The following is a 23,469-nucleotide window of genomic DNA, read 5'->3' as shown; positions in this document are numbered from 1 at the left end:
AGAGCTGAGAAAGATCCTAATACTTTGGATTTGAAAGGCATATCCTTTGTATCTCCTGTGTTCAGGAACACTTTGTTTCCATTAAACAAACAAACAAAAAAAGGTGAGGAAGAAATAATAATAAAAAAGAATGAATTTGGCTTTGCTTAAGTTTCAAAATCCGCTGGAGAAACCAGCTGAGAGAGGATGGATGTTTAAGGCAATCTTTAGGGTATTGTGACCATGCACAGGCAGACAGAGTTGTTGGGTAAATTGGCAAAGTGTGTTTCCTAGAAGACTCCACAACACTGGAGAGCAAAGGGGTCAGGACAGGGGTGAGGCTTTTATTCACTGTGTGTAGATGGCTTGTGGAAGGAAGTCATGGATAGGGAGATGGAAGAGGTAGGAACTGAGGGTTGAGTGGCAGGCTCCATGAACTGAGTGTTTCCTTCCAGGTCCTTGTTGACCAAGCTGAAGTCTCCTCTCCTCCCTCCCTCCCTCTGCCATTTATCAAAGTGGGATAGGTTTTGTTGCATGCTGAAGTGAGTGAAGGGGTTCTTGTTTCTTGGTATATTGAGGAGAGGCAGAGATACATCAACGAGATTGTTCTTTGTTCTTTGTATGTGGTGAAAATAAAGGGCTGGAAAGGTTCTCCTGGTTCCTTGGGCAGAGTCCCAGGCAGGACTGACATGGCTTAGGACTTGAAAACCTTCTGTGGCCTAAAATACATCTTTAAGAAGTCATGGTCACCCTGAAACTGGCTAACACTGGAGTGTGCAGCTCCGACACAGGTTATGACTGTGGGCTTCTTGGATGGTAGGAGTGGTTGAAATCCACAGGACAGGGGTCGTGTAAATGTGTAGTGGTTGGTGAATAAAGTAAACTAATAAGCCTCATGTGCTTTTCATATGCAGGGTTTAAATTTTTTCCATTCTGACTTCAAAACTGTCTAAATAGTAAGTCTGTATTTTGCTGCCAAATAATCACCAAATGTCTCGGTTGAATCACAAGGTGCTGAACAGGCACAGTTCTGTGCATTGTGGAGGTTCTGTCCGTTAAGTTTAAATGCAGTATTTCAATCTTCGTGTCGTTCTACAAAAACAGTGAAGGAGAGGAAAAGAAGGTGAAGCAGATCTGCTTTAGCAAGGAGCAGGTGGAAAGAACATGAAGCTCTGCTTTGCAGCTGTTACTTTTCTAACAGTAACCAAGCGTGAGCTTTCAGCCTGGTCAGAGGGCTTTCTGCAGGTGGAAGGGACCTACAGCAATCTGTTCACTTTGATTACTAATTTACCCCTTCCTCTGTAGTCTGAGTGTGCCTGATGTCAGTCACAGCAAACTAATGTTAATGTGTCTGGAATTGTCCTAGCATAGCTCTGACCTGCGAAAGAGATGCAAGGAGCCAGGGGAACACTCAGTCCATGGTGAATTCTGCTCTGTGTGCCCATCTTCCTGCTGTTACCAGAGACGAAAGGAATATTTTTGTGTTTTCTGTGCAAGCTGCAAGTGTACATGTGTCCTTACACAGCTTGAAATGAAAAGGTTCTATCTCTGTTAAGTAATTTTTATCTTACTAGGACAGTTCTATTCCACAGTGTCAGAGCATGGTAGGATTGTGCATCTGTGTCACCATAGTGAAGGGAAAAACAACTCCAGCAGGTTTTGAGGAGCTGTGGATTGGACAAGTCTTACAGCAGATGACCTTCTTGTGGGCATGCAAAAAGAACCTGGCAAGCACCCAGATCTTTTAAGTGTAGCATTAGTTGTCTGCAGACTGTCTGGCAGGAAGAATTACTATAATGAGAGGATGTAACTGTTTATCTATTCTTGCTCCTCTGCAGCCTCCTGAGCCAAGATTCACCTTGGTAGGATCATTGGCCACAGTCAGCATAGGGCATAAAGCACTGGGCACTGGTGATCTGTAGTTTTCCAACTGGTAAACCTATTCTGCTGGTCAGAATTAGGATTTTCTGAAATCTTTTCTGCTCCAGAGCATTTGGTGCCTGACTAATTTCATGGCTTTACAGTTAAGCAGCGAAATTTCTGTGCAGCAGTGTTAGAGAAAGAGCCTGCAATTCATCTGTATGCACAGGGTCAGTGTGAGATTTAAACCCTGTTTAAGACCTTTTTAAGCTCCTTGGGCTCAACTGCTGTGTTGATTGTTGCCTTGCAGAAGTGGGGAGTTTGACATGGTAAGAATAATGGGTAAAATGGTTTAGAGGAGGGTTGGTTTTGGTTTGTGTTTGTTTGTTTTTTTGGGTTTTTTTGTTTGTTTGTTTGTTTTTGTTTGTTTGTTTTTTTGTGTTTTTTTTACTTTGTGGATATTTTGTACTTGGGAGATGAAGCCCTGCTACACTCTAGGAAATATAAGCTTGAATTTTGACATATAGTCTCTTTGGAAGCAAGTCACTTAGGACTCAGAATTACAGTGCCAAAGTAAGTGAGATCTTTATAGTGTTCTTTGGGATCATGAACACCTTCTACCTTTGTTTAGCAGTTTTCCATATTGAGAAGGGAATAATCTGTTTGTACTCATAAGTATTCTGATTTGTTCCTTGCCAGGTTGACCTGAAGACTTCTGGTAGTTTCAGACTTTTTGAGAAGTCTGAAAAATGCATCAGCATAAATGATTGACTGCCACCCGAATGTTCTGTTTTCTTAAAACAAATGTTTTGCTAATTAAAAGGTGATGAAATGATTGTCTGACTTTTTGTTACCATGCAAAGAATTTGTTGTTTGTTAGATAGTGATGAGAAAAATGTAATTCTTTTAGTCAGTGTATTTTTCCTCAGTTTTGGGAACTGATCTATATAGGTTTTAAGGTGGCTTTTGGTCTTTTTTTCAGCCTTTTTTAAATTTGAGGAACTTCAGAAAGTTTACTGGATTACCCTGGGCAATAAATAAAATACTACCACCAGCTTCATATGCTTCACGTCAGGGTTTTGCTTAGGATAGTAATTTTCAATATAGCCTGGGAAAATTGTCTTAGTGGATGGATGTCTAAAGTAAAACCATAGTCTGTGCTGCTTCCTTCCAGCTCTAGGTGGGCATCTCCTCCAGGGAGTATGGAATCTCTTCTGGAGCCTGCAAAGGCCTGCAGGAACCCAGTAAATTACCTTGGAGCTGTTTGTTCTTTTCCTATCCCATACCTGTTTTCCTTCTGTGGAGGAGAGTATCTGTAAATGTGACTGTCTTGGTGCTGTGTGTTGTTCAATTGCACCCCATGTTTGCTGGGATTTCTGGGACATTCATGATGACTATTCTTAGATTTGGGGCAAGAGGAACTGAACTATGTAGCTTTTTGAGTTGTGTTCTCATTCCATGCTTTAGATAGGATCTGAACTACAAAAATGGATACATGTGGAAATACTCTGGGACCTCTGGCTCAAAGTGGCCCTGCCTGAGCAAGGGGATTGGACAAGGTGACCTCCAGATGTCCCTTCCAACCAAAACCAGTTGGTGATTCTGTGAAGAATACACTGTTGTGGAAGAGAGATAAATCTATAATTATTCTGAGGAAAGTTAATGATTTTTACCTTTAACTGTGATGTGTTACTGTGCTCTTAGTGATTTTCCACTTCATGTTTTAAAGCAGTGCTGTCCACACAAAATGTGCAAACTGGTCCTGTTTAATTTCTGATTAGGAAAGCGAAAAGGGATTTAGTTTTTCAGCTCTGTGCTTAAGTAAAAATCATTTCATGAAGAGTAACCTATAGAATGCATTTCCTAATATATAGACCTGATGAGGTAACAGGCAGCACTCTCAAAATGTGTGTTTCACTCCTTTTCAGGTATTGAGAATGGGTCCTACACGATGCTGAGTCTACCATGGGAAGTGTCACACTCCGCTATTTCTGCTATGGGTGCCTTTTCACATCCGTGACCTGGACACTTCTGCTCTTTGTTTATTTCAACTTCAGTGAAGAGAACCAATCCTTCAAGAATGTGCCCATCAAGGGGCTGGAGCCTCAGAGGCCGTTTCCAAAGAAATTCTACCCCCGTTTTACCCGGGGGCCAATTCATGTACCTGAATTGCAACAGAAAGAGAACAAGATGGGAAATTCGCTTGGAAATCACATCCAGGACCCAGTTAAGGGGGAGATAGAATTCTCTCCTGAAATGGGTAAGTGGTTTTCGGTGTTGGTTACAAATTTATTGAAACAATAGAAGAAATGAGATAGTAAGTTTTCTGTAACGGATCTCAGGGAAAATTGAATAATGAAGTGGATTTGTTTGTTAAAATGCAGGTGGTAGTAGTGGCTCTCTCCGTTAGGAATTACCTGAAATTTATTCTACTGTGCTTAATCCAAAAAAATTGTAACATTTACAGCTGTGCTGTGTAAATGCTGATGAGGAGGTCTGGGTTACATCAAGGTCTGACCTAGATGTAGTTCTCGCTTTTGGAAGGTTCTTTGTTACTTGTTTCATATCTTACTCCTGTATTAGTTGGGCTCAAATACAGAAGCTTTAATTAGCAACAAAGAAACTCTGTTCATATGCAGTAACTAAAAATAACTTGATTACAATAAACAGTGAGGGGGACCCACTGATTTTGAGAATATCCTTGGAGTATGAAATAATCTACAAGAAATGTGTGCAGGACAAAACTACAATGAAAGATTTATTGAGATGACAGTGGTTAGGGCCAAATCCTGCTTACTTTGTACCAACAAAGGTCTGTGTCTTTCACTAGAACATATTTCATCAATGAGATGATTTAGTTTTGTCTTCCAAACTAAAATGCTTTGTGTATTTAAGTGCATACAGCTTATTCACTGCTGTATTCAGATGTGCAAACTGAGCATGTTGTGTACTGACTTGCAGACTTGCTGTGGGTCTGGAGGCACGTTCTGACTGTTGTGGTGGAGTGTTGGGGTATTGGTTTCTGCTGATGCTTCGGGAAATGCAGCTCAGTAACCTTTGTAGCCCAGAGTTTAATACTCAGAGCTGACCAAAATCCTCTGTCATTACTTTGGATGAATGGTGAATCATAAGCTTCAAGAGTTTAAAGAACTTTCTGAGTTGGTCTTTAGATCTGCGTGAATATGTTAAAAAATGCCAATTCTTGTTGCCCTGTGGCATTACAAGTGTTTATCAGTTCACTGTAAAAAGCCTGAGAGCCAGGTGAGGTGAGGACCAGTCCAGAGATGGCCATTTCTTTCCAGCTATTCAGTATGGGCCAGGAAAGAAATGCAGCTTTTTAACTGAGAAGTCCCTTGATCTTCAGACCAAGTGGTTCATTGGGTTGGTGAAAGCCAAGGAGAATTACAGTGCCAGGATAAAGTCTACATAAATCACCAGGAGACAGCTCTTAGATCAGGTGCTGCAGGAAAAGGCTTCCTGTCTGTCTAGGATAGGACAGTGATAAACATGCAAAGCAAAAACAAATAAAAGAAAGTTGGCATATGTTACTCAAAACCAAACTGTCAACTGGGAGGACAATTTTCTTTTTTCATTAATCTGTGAGTCACTAACATTGCTAAAGTAAAGCTCAGATTGATGTTTTGATTGCAAAACTCGTATTTTCCAAGGGCTTTTATCTGCTGTTTGAACTGAAATCTTTCAGGCCTTTTGGATGCATTTGATATTGTTCTTCACGATAATGTTTTAAAAATATTAGCACTCCTTTTATATACTCAGAAGATCAGAACAAAAGTAGTTAGTGGCTGGACATGGGTGGATTGTAAAATGAAACATTTGCCGTGTGTGTTTCAAGCTTGTGCTTGGTATGAAGAAAATGTTTTAAGCTGACCACAGCACACTGAGTGTGCCAGAGGGATTGAGCTGGGTGGCTGAACTACCAGCTGGAGACCTTCCTTTGGGAATGGATGTGGTTCAGTGGAGGACTGACTGACCCCTTTAGGCTGCTCTTGCTGGAGGAGGGACACTGCTACTGTAAACAGACTCATTTCTGCCCCCACAGTGCAACTTACCCACGGTGGGAGCACCACAGCCAGTCAGAAGACACTATGTGGGTGTATCCCACGTCTTTTGCAGCTATCACTATCTAGCACTTCCCACTAAATGTCAAGACTAAAAGCCACAGGCTGGTAAATGAAAATGGTGGGAATGTGGTTGCAAGGAATTGAGCTCAGCTGGCTTTTGCATCACACTTGAAAACTGGAGAACATGAGGTGTGAGGAAAGGCTGAGAGGACTGAGTTTATTCTGCCTTAGAGAGAAGGCTGCGGGGTGAGATTTTAGCAGCTTAATGAGAGGCTGTAGGGAAGAGGGAACCAGACTCTTCCAGGAGTGCATGGGATTGATAAGAAATGATAAGAAATTAGAGTGAGGAGGAGATTTCAGTTATGGAAGAGGAAAAACATCTTCAGTGTGATGGTGGTCCAGTGCTTGAACAGGGAAATGAGGAGTGGTAGAATCTCCATCCTCGGAGATTCTGGAGGTTTTCAAAGTCAAATGTGTGAGTTCTGAACAACCTGATCTAGCTGGAACTGCTCTTGGGAAGAAGGGTAGACCCAGAGGTCCCTTACAACCTGAATTAGTTTATGAATGTTTGAAAAATATTATCCAGGATGTATGGTAGCATGTGAATGAGGAACCCTCTTGTCAACTGTTTTCTGCAGAAGCCCATGGCACTGAGTGAAGGCAGGCAGGATGGACTGAGGATTTAATCCTGGCCTCTGGCAGGGCACTTGTTTTTACCAACAATTGATGCTTCTGCTAAAGTAATCAATAAACAACAGCTCCGCTGCTGTTTTATTTGCTGTCAAAGGGCCAGGTGAGATAAACAAGAAGTTTACAGTTCTTGCATAGCTATTTTTATGTTACTGCAGACTTCAGAAAACTGCATGAAATTGGAACTGCTATTCTGAGGGTTTCTACCGTTGTAAATTTATTTTCTCTCTCAAAAATCTCATTACAGACCTGTCACCTCTATGGATAGATGCTAATGCATTGTGTGCCAAAGTCTATCCTCTGCAGCTTGTTTGATGTTGGTTTTAGGTGATGCTAAGAATCAGAGGCCATGTAAGTGAAGGAAGTGTGTCTGATAAGGCAATAAACACAATGGAGCCATCAGTCTTTGGAGAAGGATTTCATTTTTTTATAGCTACAAGGGCTACTCCTGAGGGCTGCCTGTTTGTGAGAGGGAGCCAAAACAGTTGCCCAAAAATGCACTTTGCAAAACCAGGGGGATTTTTAAGAACATAATGGAATTCAGGAGAGGTTAAAGCAAACGTTTCAATCCTTGATTGTTTCCAAGTGATATTTCTGAGCCTATTAACTGAGCTTGGTGTGTTTCTTCTGCAGGAATGATTTTTAATGAAGAAGATCAGGAAGTGAGAGACTTGGGCTATCAGAAGCATGCTTTCAATATGCTTATCAGTAATCGACTGGGATACCACAGGGAGGTGCCTGATACAAGAGATGCAAAGTATGTACTAATTTTTGGAGAGAACGTGGTATAGTTTCATGTGCTCAGTGGCTTGTTACTCACATTATACCTGATGTAGTATTTAACGCTTTTGGTATAACATTTCTGTTAAAAGCTCTTTCATTCTCATGTGTTGCTGAATGCAGATTTTTCAGCTATTTAACAGGAGTGCTTGAGGTTAGGACTTTTATTCTTTGATCTTTTCTGTGTTTTTTGAATGAGTATTGTTTCTGGAGATCCAATTTTTTTTGCCTGCTGCTAAAGGTATGTGATAGGTTGTGCACTGCTCTGAATGCTTTCTGTTAAAGAGCAGATATTTTTCTGCAATCTCTCTGGTGCATATGAGGAAAGAAGACCTCACTGCTGTAACAACAAGAAAAAATCCCAACACTGAATTGAGAAATAAATAAACCTACACCTATTTTTCTAGTGGTTTCTCTGGCGTGGATAAATTTAATGAATTGATGAAATGTCTTTCCCAGAGCTGAGTTCATTCGAAGTAGGTGAAAACTTTTCTTCAATACTTCTGGGTTTCCATTTTTATGGTTTCTTATTTCCATTGGTTTCCCTCATGCCTGGTATCTTCATATGGCATTAGTCTGTGATAATGTGCCCCATTAGAAATACGGGCAAGCTTTGAAAATAAGGAGAAAGAAAGAATGATCTTTTGGTCTGAGCAGGATTCAGCTTGCAGATTAAGATGCTTAGATAACTGCTTGTTAGTCAGTTGTCTCTGCTTTTGTTGTAATTAGCAGAGATCTAGTCAGTGCAGTTAATGAAGCATGCAGAGATCTTCAGCTGACAAAACACACTTGACAGCCTTAGGGTGAGCTGAACACTATTTAGACTCCGCTGACAGCAGTGACTAGATTTAAGTGTCTTAATCTGCCCTCTGAATCCCAACCTTGGTTGTCTAAAGAGGCATTTAGCACCAGTGGAGGTATTCTGGGATATCCAAGCCAGTCTCCAGCAGCTGGCCAATAAAGTTGTGGCATTTATGTGGGCTTCATGTCATATTTGCCATTCCTGTACCTATCTGAGCTTCCTGAGGGTACCAGACAGTGTTTTGACAGCTGAAACAAGCCCTTAGTGTCTTCTGCTGTTTGTGTGTTGAGGATCTGTGATTCTTACTCCCACTCCAATCCATGATATCCTCTGTTTGCTAACAAGCACCAATGTTAATTGCAAGTCTGTACTCTGTGGAGAGTAGCTCACTGTGCTGAGCCCTACTGTAGATGTTACATGTTTTGTCTCTTTATGTTCAAGTTAGAGGTTCTTCCTACACATTTAATGTTTACCTGTTATTTATGAAGTTTCAGTAGCGACCTAGCTCTAGGAAAACCCTCTGAAAATTGTGACAACTGCTGTATTTCCTTGTGCAGATGTAGAGAGAAGTCCTACCCTGCTGACCTGCCCTCTGCCAGCGTTGTGATCTGTTTCTACAACGAGGCCCTTTCTGCCCTGCTCCGCACAGTGCACAGTGTCCTGGACCGCACCCCCCCAGAGCTCCTGCACGAAATCATTCTGGTGGATGACAACAGTGAACTGGGTGAGAGACACTTTCAGTGATGTTTAATGCAATTCTGGATTTTCCTGTCTCTTCCTGTGCTTCTTTTGACTGGTCAAAATAAATTGCCACTGGTGCCATTTTACTGAGGAGCCTTGTATGGTACAGGCTTTAACATTCAAAATCAGGTTTTGAAGCTAATACTTGTAGAATCAAAGAATGTTAGAAGGTTGAAAGGGACCTTAAAGATCATTTAGTCTCAACTCCCCCGTGCCATGGGCAGGGATACTTCCCACTGACCAGGTTGCTCAAGGCCTTATTTAACCTGGCCTTGATCACTTCCAGGGATGTGACATCCACCTCCCAGGGCAACCTGTTCCAGTGTCTCAGCACCCTCACAGTGAAGAATTTCTTTGTAATAACTAACCTAAATTTTCCCTCTTTCAATCTGTAGCTATTACTCCTTGTCCCATCACTACAGTTCCTGACGAAGGGTCCCTCTCCAGCTTCCCTGTAGGCTCCCTTCAGAGACTGGAATGCTGCTGTGAGGTCTCCACTAACTGAACAGCCCCAACTTTCTCAGCCTGTCTCTCTAGGGGAGGTGCTCCAGTCCTCTCACCTCTTACACACACTGAGTGTGTATTTGCAGAGGAGGTCCTTAGGCAGTTGTTTATAGTGCAGGTTTTTTTAACAGTACCTTGCTTCTGCTGCTCAGGTGCTCAGAGCAGATCACAGGTGGGCCAGAGCTCACTGTGAGCGCCTCTGAAAGGAGCTGAATGCACAGGCTGAGCTCGGTCTGGCGGGTGAGTTGATGTGGCGCTATGGAAACAGCACGTCTGCGTTTCGTACTTGCTCAGCCTTTCGGACCGAGCAGGGGCCGGAGCTCAGCTTTGCTGGGAAGGCTCTGCGTGGCTCTCCAACAACCTCTTGTGGCCACCCCGGGAGCGGCTCTCCCTGGCTCTCGGAGCAGCCTCTGCTCCCGCAGTCCCGGAGAGGCCCCGGGAGGGGTGGACCTTGCACAGTTGCTTCAGTGCTGTAGAAGGATTGATGCTTCGGCGTTTTTCTCTCCAGTGATGGACAAGGCAAAGACAGACACGCAATTCAAAAAGTTTTGGCCCTTCAAATGCAAAACGCCTGTTGAGGAATGTGTTAACTTAGCACTTCTTGCCAGCAGGACTGTGTAAGTTCCCTGCTCACCTCTGTATAAGTCCACAAGGTTTTGCATTTCTAAAATGATTTTTAGATTATTATTTTTTTTTTAGCACATATAATTTTAGCTCCCTTGGTCCCATCTTTTGGTTTCTGGTTTGAGGTCTCTCTAAGAGACTGATTAGATATGTGTCAAGTAGAACAAAATTCCCCTGTTTATGCAGCAAGTTCATTTCTCTGAGGTCAGATCAAATGTTAAGATACAAGAAAGAGCAAAGATCAAACACCACCCCTTGCTGATAAGAATGTGTAATACTTAAAACCTTATTTTGTGTTTTGGGAGTAATATTCTTTGCTATAAAATCTCTTGTGCAATTTGTTGTTTTGAAGTTTCGTAACCCTCGTATTCAGAACTTGGCTTACTTCAAAACTCTTGAATATGGGAATGCATTTGATTGATGACTGTGTTGAGGCAGTGCCATCACTCTTCTGGTCTGTTGCTAATTTGAAGGCCAAATTAGGTTTAAAACATTCAAATAGCTATTTTTGTCTTTCTGACTTCAAATGAACATGTTCTGAATCCAAAGGCAGGAGGAGATGTTGTTTACACAGAGAATTACTGCTCTTGTTGCTAATGATACTACAGATGTTTGCACTGCTGCTTAATTTTAATGGATGAATTCTTACTAAAGAAAGCTAAAGACAGGCCAAGTGGGTTGGGGGACTGAGGAAAGGGACAAAAACATTGTCTGTCCTATGGATCTTGTGAGCTTGGGCGGATTGCTTGGTCTCTATAGCTCTTTGTTTTGTTTTTTAATTAAAAATTAATTTTCCCTACATTACCCCCTTTCCAAAATGGTGTCCTAGATGGAAGTCTGCCTACTTCTTCAGCTTTAAATATGGTAGCTGTGCTGCTTGTGTCTTTGCACCTAGTTTTGCCTTAAAAAGCTTCTTAAACTCAATCATCAACAGCCTTACCAGCTAAGCAGTCATTGCTATGGCTCAACTGAACCCACTGTTAAATTTTTCTTTCCACTCCCTGCAAGGTGAGATTTCTTTTTCTAGTGCGACGTCTTCCTCCCTGATTCAGGCTTAACCTGTTATGGATCAGCCTAAGGATATGTTGAAGGCTGTTACTGGAGGCATTCTGCTGTGTAGAAGGAGAGACTGAAGAACAGAAAAGGAGCAAGTTGTCTGCAACTCAGTACTTTAAAATACTTGAAAGTGATAACACTCCTGACTCCCATCCTAGGGTCCTTTTGTTTGGAGGAGCTTTCATTACATAGTTACAGAGGAAGATAATGCCTCAAGTAATTTTTGGAGACTGTCTGCTGCCTAAAAGGGATCAAGTCTCTCCTTGGAACAAAATTTATCAGGCAAGCTGTATTGAAGCAGTTTTTTTGGGTATTATCAGTCTTCCCAGTGGACATGAAGCTGACACACGGAAACCCATCAACAGCGAAAATCCCGAAAAGTGCCTGAGGCTCAACTGCCTGTTGAGGGTGTCCATGATGTGTTCAGTCCCAGGCCAGGGCAGAGCAGTTCCCAGCAGAATGCCAGTTTGTCCTGATCAAAACTGTCCTCTGAGAGCACGTCAGCTGTAAGTACTGCTGGCTCTTACATTCTGCTGCTCAAGCCTGTGTTGTGGGCCTGGTTTAGCTCCCAGTATGGATGTGCCCTCTTTGCCTTTTTTTTTTTTTTCCCCTTTTGTATCAGAAGTTTGTGCCTGCCATCACACATGGAAAACTATTTCCTCTTCTATTGTGTGCACTTTCATGCAGTCTTATCTGCCGTAAGTGCCGAGTTTGATAACTGACCTTTTCTGCTCTGCTGTAGCATTGTTTTCTGCAGGTTTACACTGTCTTTCTCTTGCTGTAATACATCAGGTGAAGAATTACTCAAGAACTGTTTTATTTTAGGTTGGCAAATCCTTCTGTGCTGTGTATTTGGGTATCTCATTTGGGTAGCCCCCTAGAGATGATTTCATCAATTTTCTGGGAGTCTTTCTCCAAAAAAAAGTCTTTCCTATTGTCTCTGTCATATGATGTCATATTCAAGACCAGGGGAAAGAATTCCTGTGACCCAAATGAATCCTGTCTGCATCTCTCCAGAGACTTTTCCTTGTCCTAGAGTATTCTCCAGCACCATATTTACTATGTGTTACTTTTTCATTCTTTATCCACAATTCTGCCTTGCAGTGCAAAGGCTGAGGTCTGAACATTTGGAATTGCTTCTGGGAGTCTTCTGCCTGAAAGTTCCTGTTCCTCCTGAAGGTCACAGCTCTGGCTTCCACATATATTCCTTTGGCATTTAATCTTGTTAACAGCAACTTTAATGTTTGAGCTGACATTCTTCAGAATAATATTTATTTCAGCATATCCTCTGTTGAAAGTCTGTCTCCCTCTCTATACCAAGGTTCTCTGTGAAGCCTCAGTTGGGTTTTTGGTTTTCTTCCTCGTTTGATATTCCTCTTTGTTGCTCCATAAGCTTCTTGTGTTTCCATTGCTTCAGTCTCCATGTGTCCATCTTCTCTTTAGTAGTCCTGCTTTAATGTTAGAAACCACTGTCCTCAGGTGAAAAAAGTATTGTTCCTCTTAAAATTGCCGTTGATGTTAGTTAAGTTGCAGTAGTACCTGTAGACTTCAGTGAACTTTGCACTCCTTCAAAAAGCACATGCTGCCAGCAGTATCTTTGATCCTTTGGGATTTTAGAAAAGCAACCACCTGTGAGTGAGTTGTGCTTTGTATGTGCTGTTCTGTCAACTTAAGGAGGTGCACACAATGTTAGGTGTCTTCATGCTTTTTAAAGGCGTCAGCGTTTGTTTTTGGGGATGGAATGCAACAATTTAAGTAATTTGCCTGAATGAATTGGTTATCACTACTTCTGTTGCAAATGCCAGTCACCATGAGAAGGATTTGGAAATGCTATTTCTTTGTACAGTGCTTTTTTTTTTTTTTTGTCCTTTCAGCAGCAGTAATTCCTTTTAACATTGTCCAGTAGTTCCAGTTAACTTGAGTCATGTCATACTAAAAGAATTAGAGGGCAGGTGGAGGATGTGGGATGACTGACTCTCCTTTTGATACTCCTGGTTTGAAGCTGTGCTGTGTCAGGGCAGCTTTTTGATCAAGATTATGACCCATTTTGGGCTAAACACCTTGGTACTTTAAACAAAGCTTTAGGCATTTCTATACTGTTGTTGAGTTTGTGTTTTCCTTTCCTCAGCTGACTTGAAGAAAGACTTGGGTGACTATGTTAAAACTCAGCTTCCAAAAACCACAAAATTGGTAAGAAATGAGAAGCGGGAAGGCTTGATTAGAGGAAGGATGATTGGAGCCTCTCATGCCACAGGTACACTTGATTTCTCTTTTCCTTGCATACTTTGACAATATTTGATTGGGTGACTTCTCTTTACTTGCAGTGCAGCTTTTCAGACATTGAATGTTTGACCTGTGGTTACTTTTGCCCAGTGTAGGAGCTCTGCATGTCATACCACGTTCTAAACTACACAGCTTAGCATCATCCCAAATCTTTCTTCCTCTGCACTATCTCAAACAATGACCACAAATTTGGATCCAAATTTGAGTGCCTTTTAAACCTTGAGACACTTTGAGTGTCTCAGCTGTTGATTTGCTTTTTTTTCATTTTTCTTTAGACATTTGCTTTTAATAAAATGGGTTACTTTTTTAGAGTGGGTCAGTGAAATTGTAAAACAAAACCAGTATTGAACAAAATGTAGTGTGGCCATGTAGAATTTTTCTCTGTTCTTGCCCTGGGACAATGTTGTCTCAGGAACTTCTCTATAGGCAAGATATTGTGGTTGTGGAATACTTTCTGCCTGTTTTCTGTGCAAATTTTTCCTCTAAAATGGAATCTGCTCCCTTTTCAGGTACCCTAACCTGGTTTCTAATTCCCCAATCTAATTGTAATATTTCTTGTAAAGTCTTTTCTGTTGCAGTGAGTGTTAAGTGGAAAAACAACATTTGGTGCTTTGTAAACCGCCTTTACCAGAATAAGCTTTGGGTTCAATTCTTTGGCATCTGAGAAAGTGTGTGCTACTTTCTCAAATAATTTTGAGAGGCAGATAAGTCTCTTAATTGGTCTTTACTCATTATTATCGTAATGGCATTATCCATGGGGAAAATTGTACTTGCATTTCCAAGCTATGCTAAAATTTATTTCAGTTAGTGCGATTTTAAGTCAATTTATTGCACTCTTGAACTGGTGGAATTCCATTCCCCTGCCCACTCAAATGCTGTTTGTTGTTAATGGGTGACTTTTTATATTTGCATGTTTCGAAGCTGTTTTCTTTAAAGCCCTTTTCTATCTCTTCCACATTAGTGTTATATAAATTCTATGTTGTGTCATAAAAATGCAGATGACTTTTTAGACCAACTGAGCCTGAAGGTGTCTCCTGGATCAAACTGACTGTGGCAGGTAGTTTCCATGTGAACTGATGGGTGTTGCTTTGTCTAATGCTGGTGCATTTGGGTCTGCCTGTTTAGGGCATTCACTCTCCTTTTAAAGTCCTATGAATCCACAGTCATCTAGAACTATTTAACTGGGGAGATACTGTATGGTACTTTATATTCAGGAATTAGAATGTTGTCCTTGTCGTGGATGAATGTGGATTCGTTCATCAGAGTGACTTCATTTGAAATCCACAGATTTTGGCTGCAGTGGTAACTTGGGGGATGCTGAGATGTGATCTGAAGAGAGCCCAAGGTGATTAATCAGTGGACAAACAGACTGCTTGAGCACTTCATAGCTAAATGTGAATAGTCAGGATCTGTCTTCTGCATTTGTGACTGAACCAATCCCTGTGGAGTCTCTGGCTTGTCAGCTTCCAAGTGCAGATACTTCCTCTCTGTCACACAGGGTGGTGAGGACGCTGCGTAAGTGTGTGTTTCATGTTCCCATGGATCTTTGTGTTTTGTGTGCTTTGGCCTCTGTAGGGAAAGTGCTGGTGTTCCTGGACAGTCACTGTGAGGTGAACGAGATGTGGTTACAGCCCCTGCTGACTCCCATCAGAGAAGATCGCAGGACTGTGGTGTGCCCTGTCATTGACATCATCAGTGCCGACACACTGACCTACAGCTCGTCCCCAGTTGTGCGTGGAGGGTTTAACTGGGGCCTGCACTTTAAATGGGATCTTGTTCCTTTGTCAGAACTGGAAGGACCCGAGGGGGCCACTGCTCCAATCAAGTAAGGTTCCTCCTGCATGGTGTGAAGCTCTGTGTAACACGTGGATGATCAGAAGCCCTTCTGAAGCCTTACAGAGTGTTACCTGGGTGTGCAGGTTTAAAAAGAGATACCTAAACCTGTCAAATATCTGACTTATTTTACTTAGAAATAGTTTTTGTTACTATTACCTATTTCAGTTTAATTTCTTGCATTTAATAGTGAATTAGATATATCTGTCCTATTAGGTCAAGAAAGAACACTTCTAAAAAATGCTTATACAGCAGCTTTTCTTGAAGACAGAAGTCTTAAGGAGCTTATGATATTCAGTATTAAATCTGTCCAGTAGTTTCACTTCTGAGTTATGCGTTGATGTTTGTTTCCAGTCTGTTGATGTGCTTGGCTTAATGACAATTTTGGTAATGTGTTTGTGCTAGGAGTGCCTGCATATCCCAGTAACACAGACTCTAGAATTTCTGTGATGAAATGCTAAAGAATTACTACATTGGGAAAATCTCTGTTTGTGGTAATAGGAATTTGTTTTAGGCATCTTTTGAGAGTTTTTCTGAAACAATACTCTTGGTAAAGCTTAACACTAGGACTTGAAAGTTACCTTCCTTAATCTTTTAACCATTGATGGCTGTCTCACCTGTACAGATCTGGCAACATCTGGTTCCTAGGGGACATGTAACTGGTATAAAACAGTGTCAGCAGCCTTTTTTAGCAGCAGACAGATATGGTTGAGACACAAGAGTAGAAGCTGTCCCAGAGTGAATCCCTTCATGAAAAGGGCCAGTGCTGCTACAGCAACAGCAAGAGGCTGATGATGCTTTTTCTAGTTGCAGGTGTTGACCTCAGTATAAAATTCAGGTTTGCGAGGTGGAGGAATGTCACCTCGTTTACAAACTGACTCTTTGTGGATAATGTGGTATTTCTGTAAGATTTTCCAATTGAATCAGAAATTGGGCGTGTTCTCACCTCTCATTCTCTTTCCTTAGCCTGTAAGTGAAGAGCATTTCAGGCTGACAAAGCAGTTCCAGCACAGGGTTCTCTGCTGTCAACACTGTTGTTGCATTCCTTCAGCTCACTTTTAGGAAAAACTCCCATGGGCGAGGCAGAGAACTTTATAGTTGAAGTGAGTGTAATCATCTGAAAAGATGCCATTTTCTGAGTATGAAAGTGACTTTTTCTACTTAAAGGTCTTTGCCTACTTTGAAGAAGGAGCTGGCTTGCTATTTAACCTTTGAAAATGGCTTTCCATCAAATAAAAAGTTTTGCATTTTAGAGACCTTCATAAAGAAATATTTTGGTGTTGGGGTGGAAAATTGAGAGCAGTCTTTCAAATCGGGTTTTAAAGTGACAAAAACTGTAGTAGAAAATTGTGTGAGAACAAGCAAAGAAATCTTGACCTAGGCCTGGTTTCATCACAGGGATTTGTTAACAAGGATGAGAAAAAGCCAGTTTCCAGCCCATCATATGTTCCAACTATCATATCATATATTGATCTAATGGGTTTACTCTTTTTTTTTATACTCTTTTATTATGGATTCTACTCTTTCTGCAGTTCAGTCAGTCCTGATCTGTATAATTTGCCTCTGTTGTGTTTCTCCCCCTCTCACAATGTGTGCAAATGTACATGTTTGTAACTGTAGGGGAAAATAGCCTGTGGTAAAGACAGAGCTAATTAAAAGCAGCTCCTAAGTTTCACTGTAGAAAACTTGATGAACTTAGCTGTTACTTTTCTGCCGTATTTTAATTTTGGTTTGGTCTTGGTTCATTGGGTTTTGGGGTTTTGTTGTTTTGTTCCTCTTTCCCTGTCCTATAAAGAAATAGATATTGGAGTAATGGAAGATCACAAATACCACTTACAGATCTGCTTTTGAAAGTGTTTTGAAACTAGAACTGTCATCTGATGACTTCTGGTGTCTGAAGGGTCTAAACTGTGTTTATGTAGGTTTAAATTTGAGCTTTGGGACTAGCAGATTGAGCAAAAATTACTGGGTTGTTTTTTTCTCTAAAAGAAAATGAACTTCTTTCAATGGTCCTTTTTAGGTCCCCTACTATGGCTGGAGGCCTGTTTGCCATGGACCGTGAGTACTTCAATGAGCTGGGGCAGTATGACAGTGGCATGGACATCTGGGGAGGAGAAAACTTGGAAATATCTTTTCGGGTAATCAGCTTTTATGTGCACTGGTGTGTGAACCTCAGTGTCCTGCTGCCTCCCTTCCCTGTGCCCAGTGTCTTTGGCACTGGAATAGTGACTTGAAAAGAAACTGGTACTTTTGTTCCCAGGAAGGATGCCTTTGGCACGTGGAAATTGCCTTTATGATAATCTTCAAGTTAAGTTTTAATGGGAGGATTAAAGAGGACCTTGAGTTCTGTAGTTGAATGTTTTTGGCTTTTTCTTTGTTTGAGTGTTTCATCATAGCTATAGAGAAGCATAAGAAAAATATAATCATGCCCAGTTTTGAAATGGGTTTATAAGCATTGTCTGATGAATTTTGCAAGCTGGTTAGACATGTGTGGCCCACAACAATGTTGATAATATGTAAACTTAGTATGTTTTCTTAGGCATCTGTGAGGCTTTTTAGACACTTCAACCTCCTTTTTGAGGGCCTGGAAATGTAAATTTTTCTAGGACTAAATTAAGAGTCATGTAGAGGAGTCAGCTTGGTTGGAAAAATAATGAGAAAGTCATAACGAGAAGATTTGAAAGTGATGCTTCACTGGGCTTCCTGTATTTTATCTCATCTTCCCTGTCACTCCACTGAATGAAAAACAACTCTTTGTGCTCATTGTCATGTTTATCTTTTTGCTGTTGTGAAGTGGATTCATCAACAGATTTGACAGGAATCTGCCTGAAAATGATACTCTATCGTGACAAATATGAAAAGAGGATTAAAGAATGAAGTTAGCATAAAAAAAAAACCAACCCAAAACCAAACACACACCCCTCAAAACTTTAGAGAAATCTGTCAAATTGGGTCATTAGAGAAATCAAGATTAGAGTTCACAAATAACTGGAATTTCATAAATTTGAGTGATTTTAAAGGAGTATATAAAAATCTTTCAATTTTCAGTACACAATGTAGTTATTAGGTATCTGAGTAGAAGTGTGTGGAGTTTGAGGAGATTATTGTTTTTACCTTGTAATGCACAGTTTCAATAAAAAGGGCTTTGAAAAGCTGGAGTACATTCAGAGAGTTTTATAACTTCTGGAAGCTCCTGACTCCCTGGGGGAGATTTGTAAAGAAGTTGAGTCTTTATCTTATCTAGGAGGAGTTTTAAAAGTGACTTGATTATAAACTGCTAACGTGAGAAGATTTTCTGAGATTGGAGAACATGTGAGTTCATCAAAGGACCAGTGATGGTAATTTGCTGGAAGCTGAAGTTTAAAAAGAAATTTTAAAAAAGAAATGGAAGTAGAGTGTAAAAAAAAAAATAAAAATGTGGATCTCTGGTGCCATGTAACTGGATTAAGACTCCTGAATGTGGCATCTCAGTGGGAACAGTGTTTCTAAATTCCCATATACTGCACAGAAACAAACAGCTTTGTCAAATAAGTGCTCCTACTTAATTGAAGAGCTCTCCAGGCTCCCTTGATGATACACTGACTATCTTTGTTATCTATCACAAAAATGTGGACAATTTTCATGTAGGTAAATCAGTTTAGGGAACTTAATCTGCAAGTTGAATCCTAGCCCATGTATTTAGTGTCTTCTGATGGGTTCCTAGAGCATAAGATTTTAGAAAATTTTCTGTTTGTTTCTTGGAAAGAAAATGTGTGTTATGTGGAGAGTGCAATGAGGTGACAAAAATATTCTTTTTTAACATGAAGATCTAATAATTTAGTTTGTCAGAGAACTTGACAAGTAGGACAACATTGCTGACACCTGCCATAATGTATAACCCTACTGAAGTATCCCTCGAAGAGCAGGAGGTAGTGAGCAATGGAACAATGAGGTATGTTCTGCTTCTGTGTGGACAGATCTGGATGTGTGGTGGAAGACTTCTGATCATCCCCTGCTCCAGGGTGGGACACATTTTCCGGAAAAGGCGTCCCTATGGCTCACCAGGGGGACAGGATACTATGGCTCATAACTCTCTGAGGCTGGCACATGTGTGGATGGATGAATACAAGGTAAGAGACAATTCCAGGTCATGAAATAAGGCTATTTACTGGTTGTTAACTGGCTTGTTTGTCAAAGGGCTGTGTCACAATGGGATCTGCTACACCTCTAATGGGGTTTTCTTTCTGTATTCTGATTTCCTAATGTTAGTTTTCATAGGAATTCCTAAATTCTGTAGGATTGTCGTTTGGCTTTTGAGTGCTCCTCCCTGTTACTTTACTGCCTGCAGGACATTCGGTCTTGTGGCTCTTTAATGAAATAAAAGATGATGAATGAGCTCTTGTAAGCTCTGCATTGCTTTGTGTCCAAATCAGTGTTATGTGGCCATGTACTGGCTGCCATGTGCCTTCAGGTACTTTCCATGGTGGTGAGACAGGGATTTTGTTGGCTACTTGTTTGCTTTCTGTTGTAATTAGCAACAGATTCTTAGTCTGTCTTGCCCTGGAAGAGCAAACAAGATGGACTTCTGGATTCAAGCGCAAGTGTATTCTTTCCATCTCTTCAGATTTTGATACTGATGCTTTTGAGCATAAATCAAGTGTTTGTGAAGCCCATATCTCTGGGATACTTGATGACATTTTGCCCTCTGAGACCACAGGATTTGCTGTGTGGTCAGCTCCTGTGGCCCCTACAATTTCTATACGAGACAATGTTTTATTTTTATTAATTTTATATTCTTTAGAGGTTGATGTTTCAAACTCCATCCTTCATCTTGATGTTCAAGGAATCTATTAGAGCCCATTAATTTTTTATCTCCATTCTCCATCTCTGTAATGCATTGGTAGGTTTGATCTATCACTTTCCCTTTTACTGGTGTCTGGGCACAGTTGTTCTTTCATGATTAATGATGGCTTTCTCTGAAGCTTGGACTTGATTGTTTGTTATAATTTCCAGCTAATACTGCTTTATGCAGCAGGGACTTGAACTGCTGATTCTAGCAGTCTCTTATCACAGATTTGTGTCCTGAATGTTTCCAGCTGTTTCTAGTCTGATTCTCTGATAGTTGCCAGAGACCTGTCACTGTGACAGATTTTATGTATGGAGTACAAGCCTGGAAATATTTTTGTTTTTATAAGTATAATACAAACATTTAGGGCCAGTATAATATACCAAAGCAATCTACTGATGAATAGTACAAAGATAAGACTTGAAGGATCTGTTTTGCAGCAAAGAGCAAATATCAGTATTTAGTAAATGAAATTGCATAATAGAGGTGGTACAGCAAAACTTTCATAACTGTCAAAAGCAAAATGTAGAAGTAAGTTCATGTCTACAGTGGTAATAAATAGCATATAAAAGGTAGGATACTAAAATTTGAACTTTAACCAGGAAAGAGGGAATTGGAATAGCGGAGCTACTTTTTAAAGCGGATCAATTTCTGATAGTGATGTTCCAGCCTGTCTCTAGATTTCCTCAGAGCTGGCCAACAGTCCAATGTACTTAATGCTCCCCCTTCCTCTACTGTTAAAATAGCAGTGATGCATCAGGCAAATCCAAAAGCTCAAAGATCTTGATAAGGACAGGTGTGTAATTTGTCCAGACGTGATGCTGTCTGTCATCTGAATATCAGAGATAGCAGGAGGTAATTGAAACCTGTCAGAGCCACATCATGGTAAGTGAAATCCACGTGTCTCCAAGAGATTAATCCAACAAAATACCATAGTTCAGTGCCCTGAAAACTGAATTCTAAGTAATATCTAGTAAACAAGTTAATGTGCAAATACAGTGCCTTTTCTATAAGTTGTGTAAATCTATCTGGAATTAAAGACTCTACAAGGAGATTTTTCTTCTAGTTTTGGCAATAATATCGGTGCCACTTTGTACATTCATGAGCTCCTGTTTGTCCCCATTGTCTCTGCATTAGAGTCAAACAGCACATAAGATTGAGCTGGAATCTTAATCTGTCTTTGCCTAACCTGTCAGATTTTGAGTATAATCATAAAATAGAATGTGAAAAAATAACTTTGTGGGAGCCTTTCTGGAGATGATGCAGAGGAATGAGGGAAAACTGGGTTTCAGAGAAAGCCCAGGTGATAGTTCTGATTCTTCACATGAATAAGGACGTGGTCCCACTAAATTTCACAGGGTAATCCCATTTATAGGTCTGTTCTGATATGGAGTGGGTTTGCCCTGATCACTTGCAAAGTCGGAGGGCTTGAAGCTGTGGAAGACAAAATATGGTCAGATACGACAACAATGAAAACAATCCATTGAACAATCAAAATAATTTCAAGAAACCTCTGTCAGATGAGACTGATGATGGTATATGCATCTTTTTCTGACTTAATAACTCCAGGATGCCTTTACTGCCAGTGGTGATCACTAATCTGAAATTCTCTCTTTTCCCCCACCTGTTTCTCTTAAATACAGGAGCAGTATTTTGCTTTGAGACCTGAGCTAAGGATGAGGAACTACGGAAATATTACTGACCGTGTAGAACTGAGAAAAAGATTGAACTGCAAGTCATTTAAGTGGTATCTAGATAATATCTATCCTGAGATGCAAATATCTGGGCCCAATGCCAAAGCTCCACAGCCAGTTTTTATTAATAGAGCACAGAAACGACCAAAAATAATCCAGCGTGGAAGGGTAAGAGAAACTTTCTTAAATAACTGACTTAATGTGTGTTAATTATTTCAAGATTCTTAAAGATTTGCTCAAATACAGCAAAAATAGTCTTTTTCCATAGAGTTCTAGTTTTGCAACAAGCTGTCTTGAAAGTAACAGGATTTTTGTCAGGATTTCACTCTGATCTGTATTTCAGGTCATCCTCAGACTAGATACTGTTCAATGAAGTTTCTTACCCAGAAACTCTGAGTTATGAAGTTTTGCTGTCTTTAGAATATGCTTTCATGGCTGTTGGTTCTGAAGATGGATTTGGATAGAGAGAAATTACTCATGCTCTGTTGGTTTGTGATAAGAGTACAATGTAATTAGTTTCCAAACTCATTGCTTTTACTGGGTAATTTTCTGCAAAGGTGAACATTTGCATCTGAGGCTGATGGTGGCTTTTTCTGTTCTTCACTGTTAGATAATGAACGAAAAATGAGATTTTTCTCCTTTTTTTCTTCAAAGTAGAAATGAAGAGAGAATTTTTGTGTATTCATGAAGAAAATCAATTCATGCCTTAGCCCTGACACCTTTGCTTATGGGTTTATATGCAGGCAAAGCCAGCAAAGAGTTGAAGCTGTTCTCTCCAGTGTCAAAGTCACCTGCTGTGTGCTTTCTGTGCCTCCCAAAAATAATGGGTAGCTTCAAATCCAAGACAACTTTCTTGATGTCTTCTCTGTGAAAGGGAAAACCTTGGAATAAGCTCTTTCATGTGCATGCAGGTTATGGATATCAGGTTCCCTGTTAGCTCAGGGGTTGGAAGCACTAAATAGTGATGTCTCCACAGGGGACCCAGGCTGCAGTAGCTGCTGACAGTTGCTGGTTCTGCAAGTAGTTTCAGTCTGGAGGACCTGAGTTCATGCAGAACCTATTGACATTATTACATTTTTTACTTGGAAACAGCTGTTGGGAGTCCACTATTTGTGCAGTATTTTTGTTGTAATATCCCAACCAAGCTGTCAAGTTATTTATTAGGGCAAACATGTAGTTTCCCTAAATAAAACTGATACAGTGGACTGATTCCCCTGGTTGTTAAGTGGTGGTACTCCCCTACTGAGACCTTTTTCTCTCCCTTTTTTATTATTTTTTAAATTTAATAGCTTTCTGCTTTCATTCAGACAGAAAGTTAACTGAGGAATTGTTGATGTGGGGGAGACTACTTGAGGGATCTGAATACTTCAGCAACACTTAAGGGTAAATCTTCCTAGCAGTTATTTACCATGGTTTAATTTTGAGAAAAGTTTGGTGCACCCTTTAAGAAGTGGGGACAGGACACAGAAAAATGTAGCTCTTGGGCTTGGTTCTCTGGGGTTCAAGAATTATACCCAGCATTGTATGAGAGAGGCAGCTTTGGCTCTGATGGTTCTGTAAACTATTTCCAGATGCCTGCAAGGAACAGAACGATCAGCCAGTGTCACCACTGCGAGCCAGACTCTTTAGGATTTGGGAGGAATCGCTCCAAATCTTAGTTTATTCTCAAAAACTAGTTGGGCCAGAGATAAGTGCTGGTTTGACAAGCTGGGAAGG

General features: G+C 40.6%; 1 protein-coding gene across 3 annotated transcripts in view; it reads left to right on the top strand.

Moving 5' to 3' along the window:
* GALNT11 (polypeptide N-acetylgalactosaminyltransferase 11) overlaps nucleotides 1-23,469 on the top strand; it is a 48,657-nt gene that overhangs the window by 12,106 nt on the left and 13,082 nt on the right. For 2 of the 3 annotated variants that reach the window (XM_032697251.1, XM_032697261.1), the window contains exons 2-9: nucleotides 3,768-4,099; nucleotides 7,245-7,368; nucleotides 8,751-8,917; nucleotides 13,247-13,372; nucleotides 14,977-15,226; nucleotides 17,255-17,372; nucleotides 19,191-19,343; nucleotides 21,703-21,921. In XM_032697251.1, coding sequence (XP_032553142.1) covers nucleotides 3,805-4,099; nucleotides 7,245-7,368; nucleotides 8,751-8,917; nucleotides 13,247-13,372; nucleotides 14,977-15,226; nucleotides 17,255-17,372; nucleotides 19,191-19,343; nucleotides 21,703-21,921 — 1,452 coding nt within the window. In that variant the 5' untranslated portion in view covers nucleotides 3,768-3,804. Of the gene's footprint in view, nucleotides 1-3,544; nucleotides 3,649-3,766; nucleotides 4,100-7,244; nucleotides 7,369-8,750; nucleotides 8,918-13,246; nucleotides 13,373-14,976; nucleotides 15,227-17,254; nucleotides 17,373-19,190; nucleotides 19,344-21,702; nucleotides 21,922-23,469 lie in introns of those variants that run through there. The other variant, XM_032697243.1, reaches the window with a different exon arrangement.

This window comes from Chiroxiphia lanceolata, chromosome 1, assembly GCF_009829145.1.
Source record: "Chiroxiphia lanceolata isolate bChiLan1 chromosome 1, bChiLan1.pri, whole genome shotgun sequence".
Taxonomy (NCBI): domain Eukaryota; kingdom Metazoa; phylum Chordata; class Aves; order Passeriformes; family Pipridae; genus Chiroxiphia; species Chiroxiphia lanceolata.
Note: the sequence above shows the minus strand (reverse complement) of the source record. Positions and strands in the feature narration are given on the sequence as shown.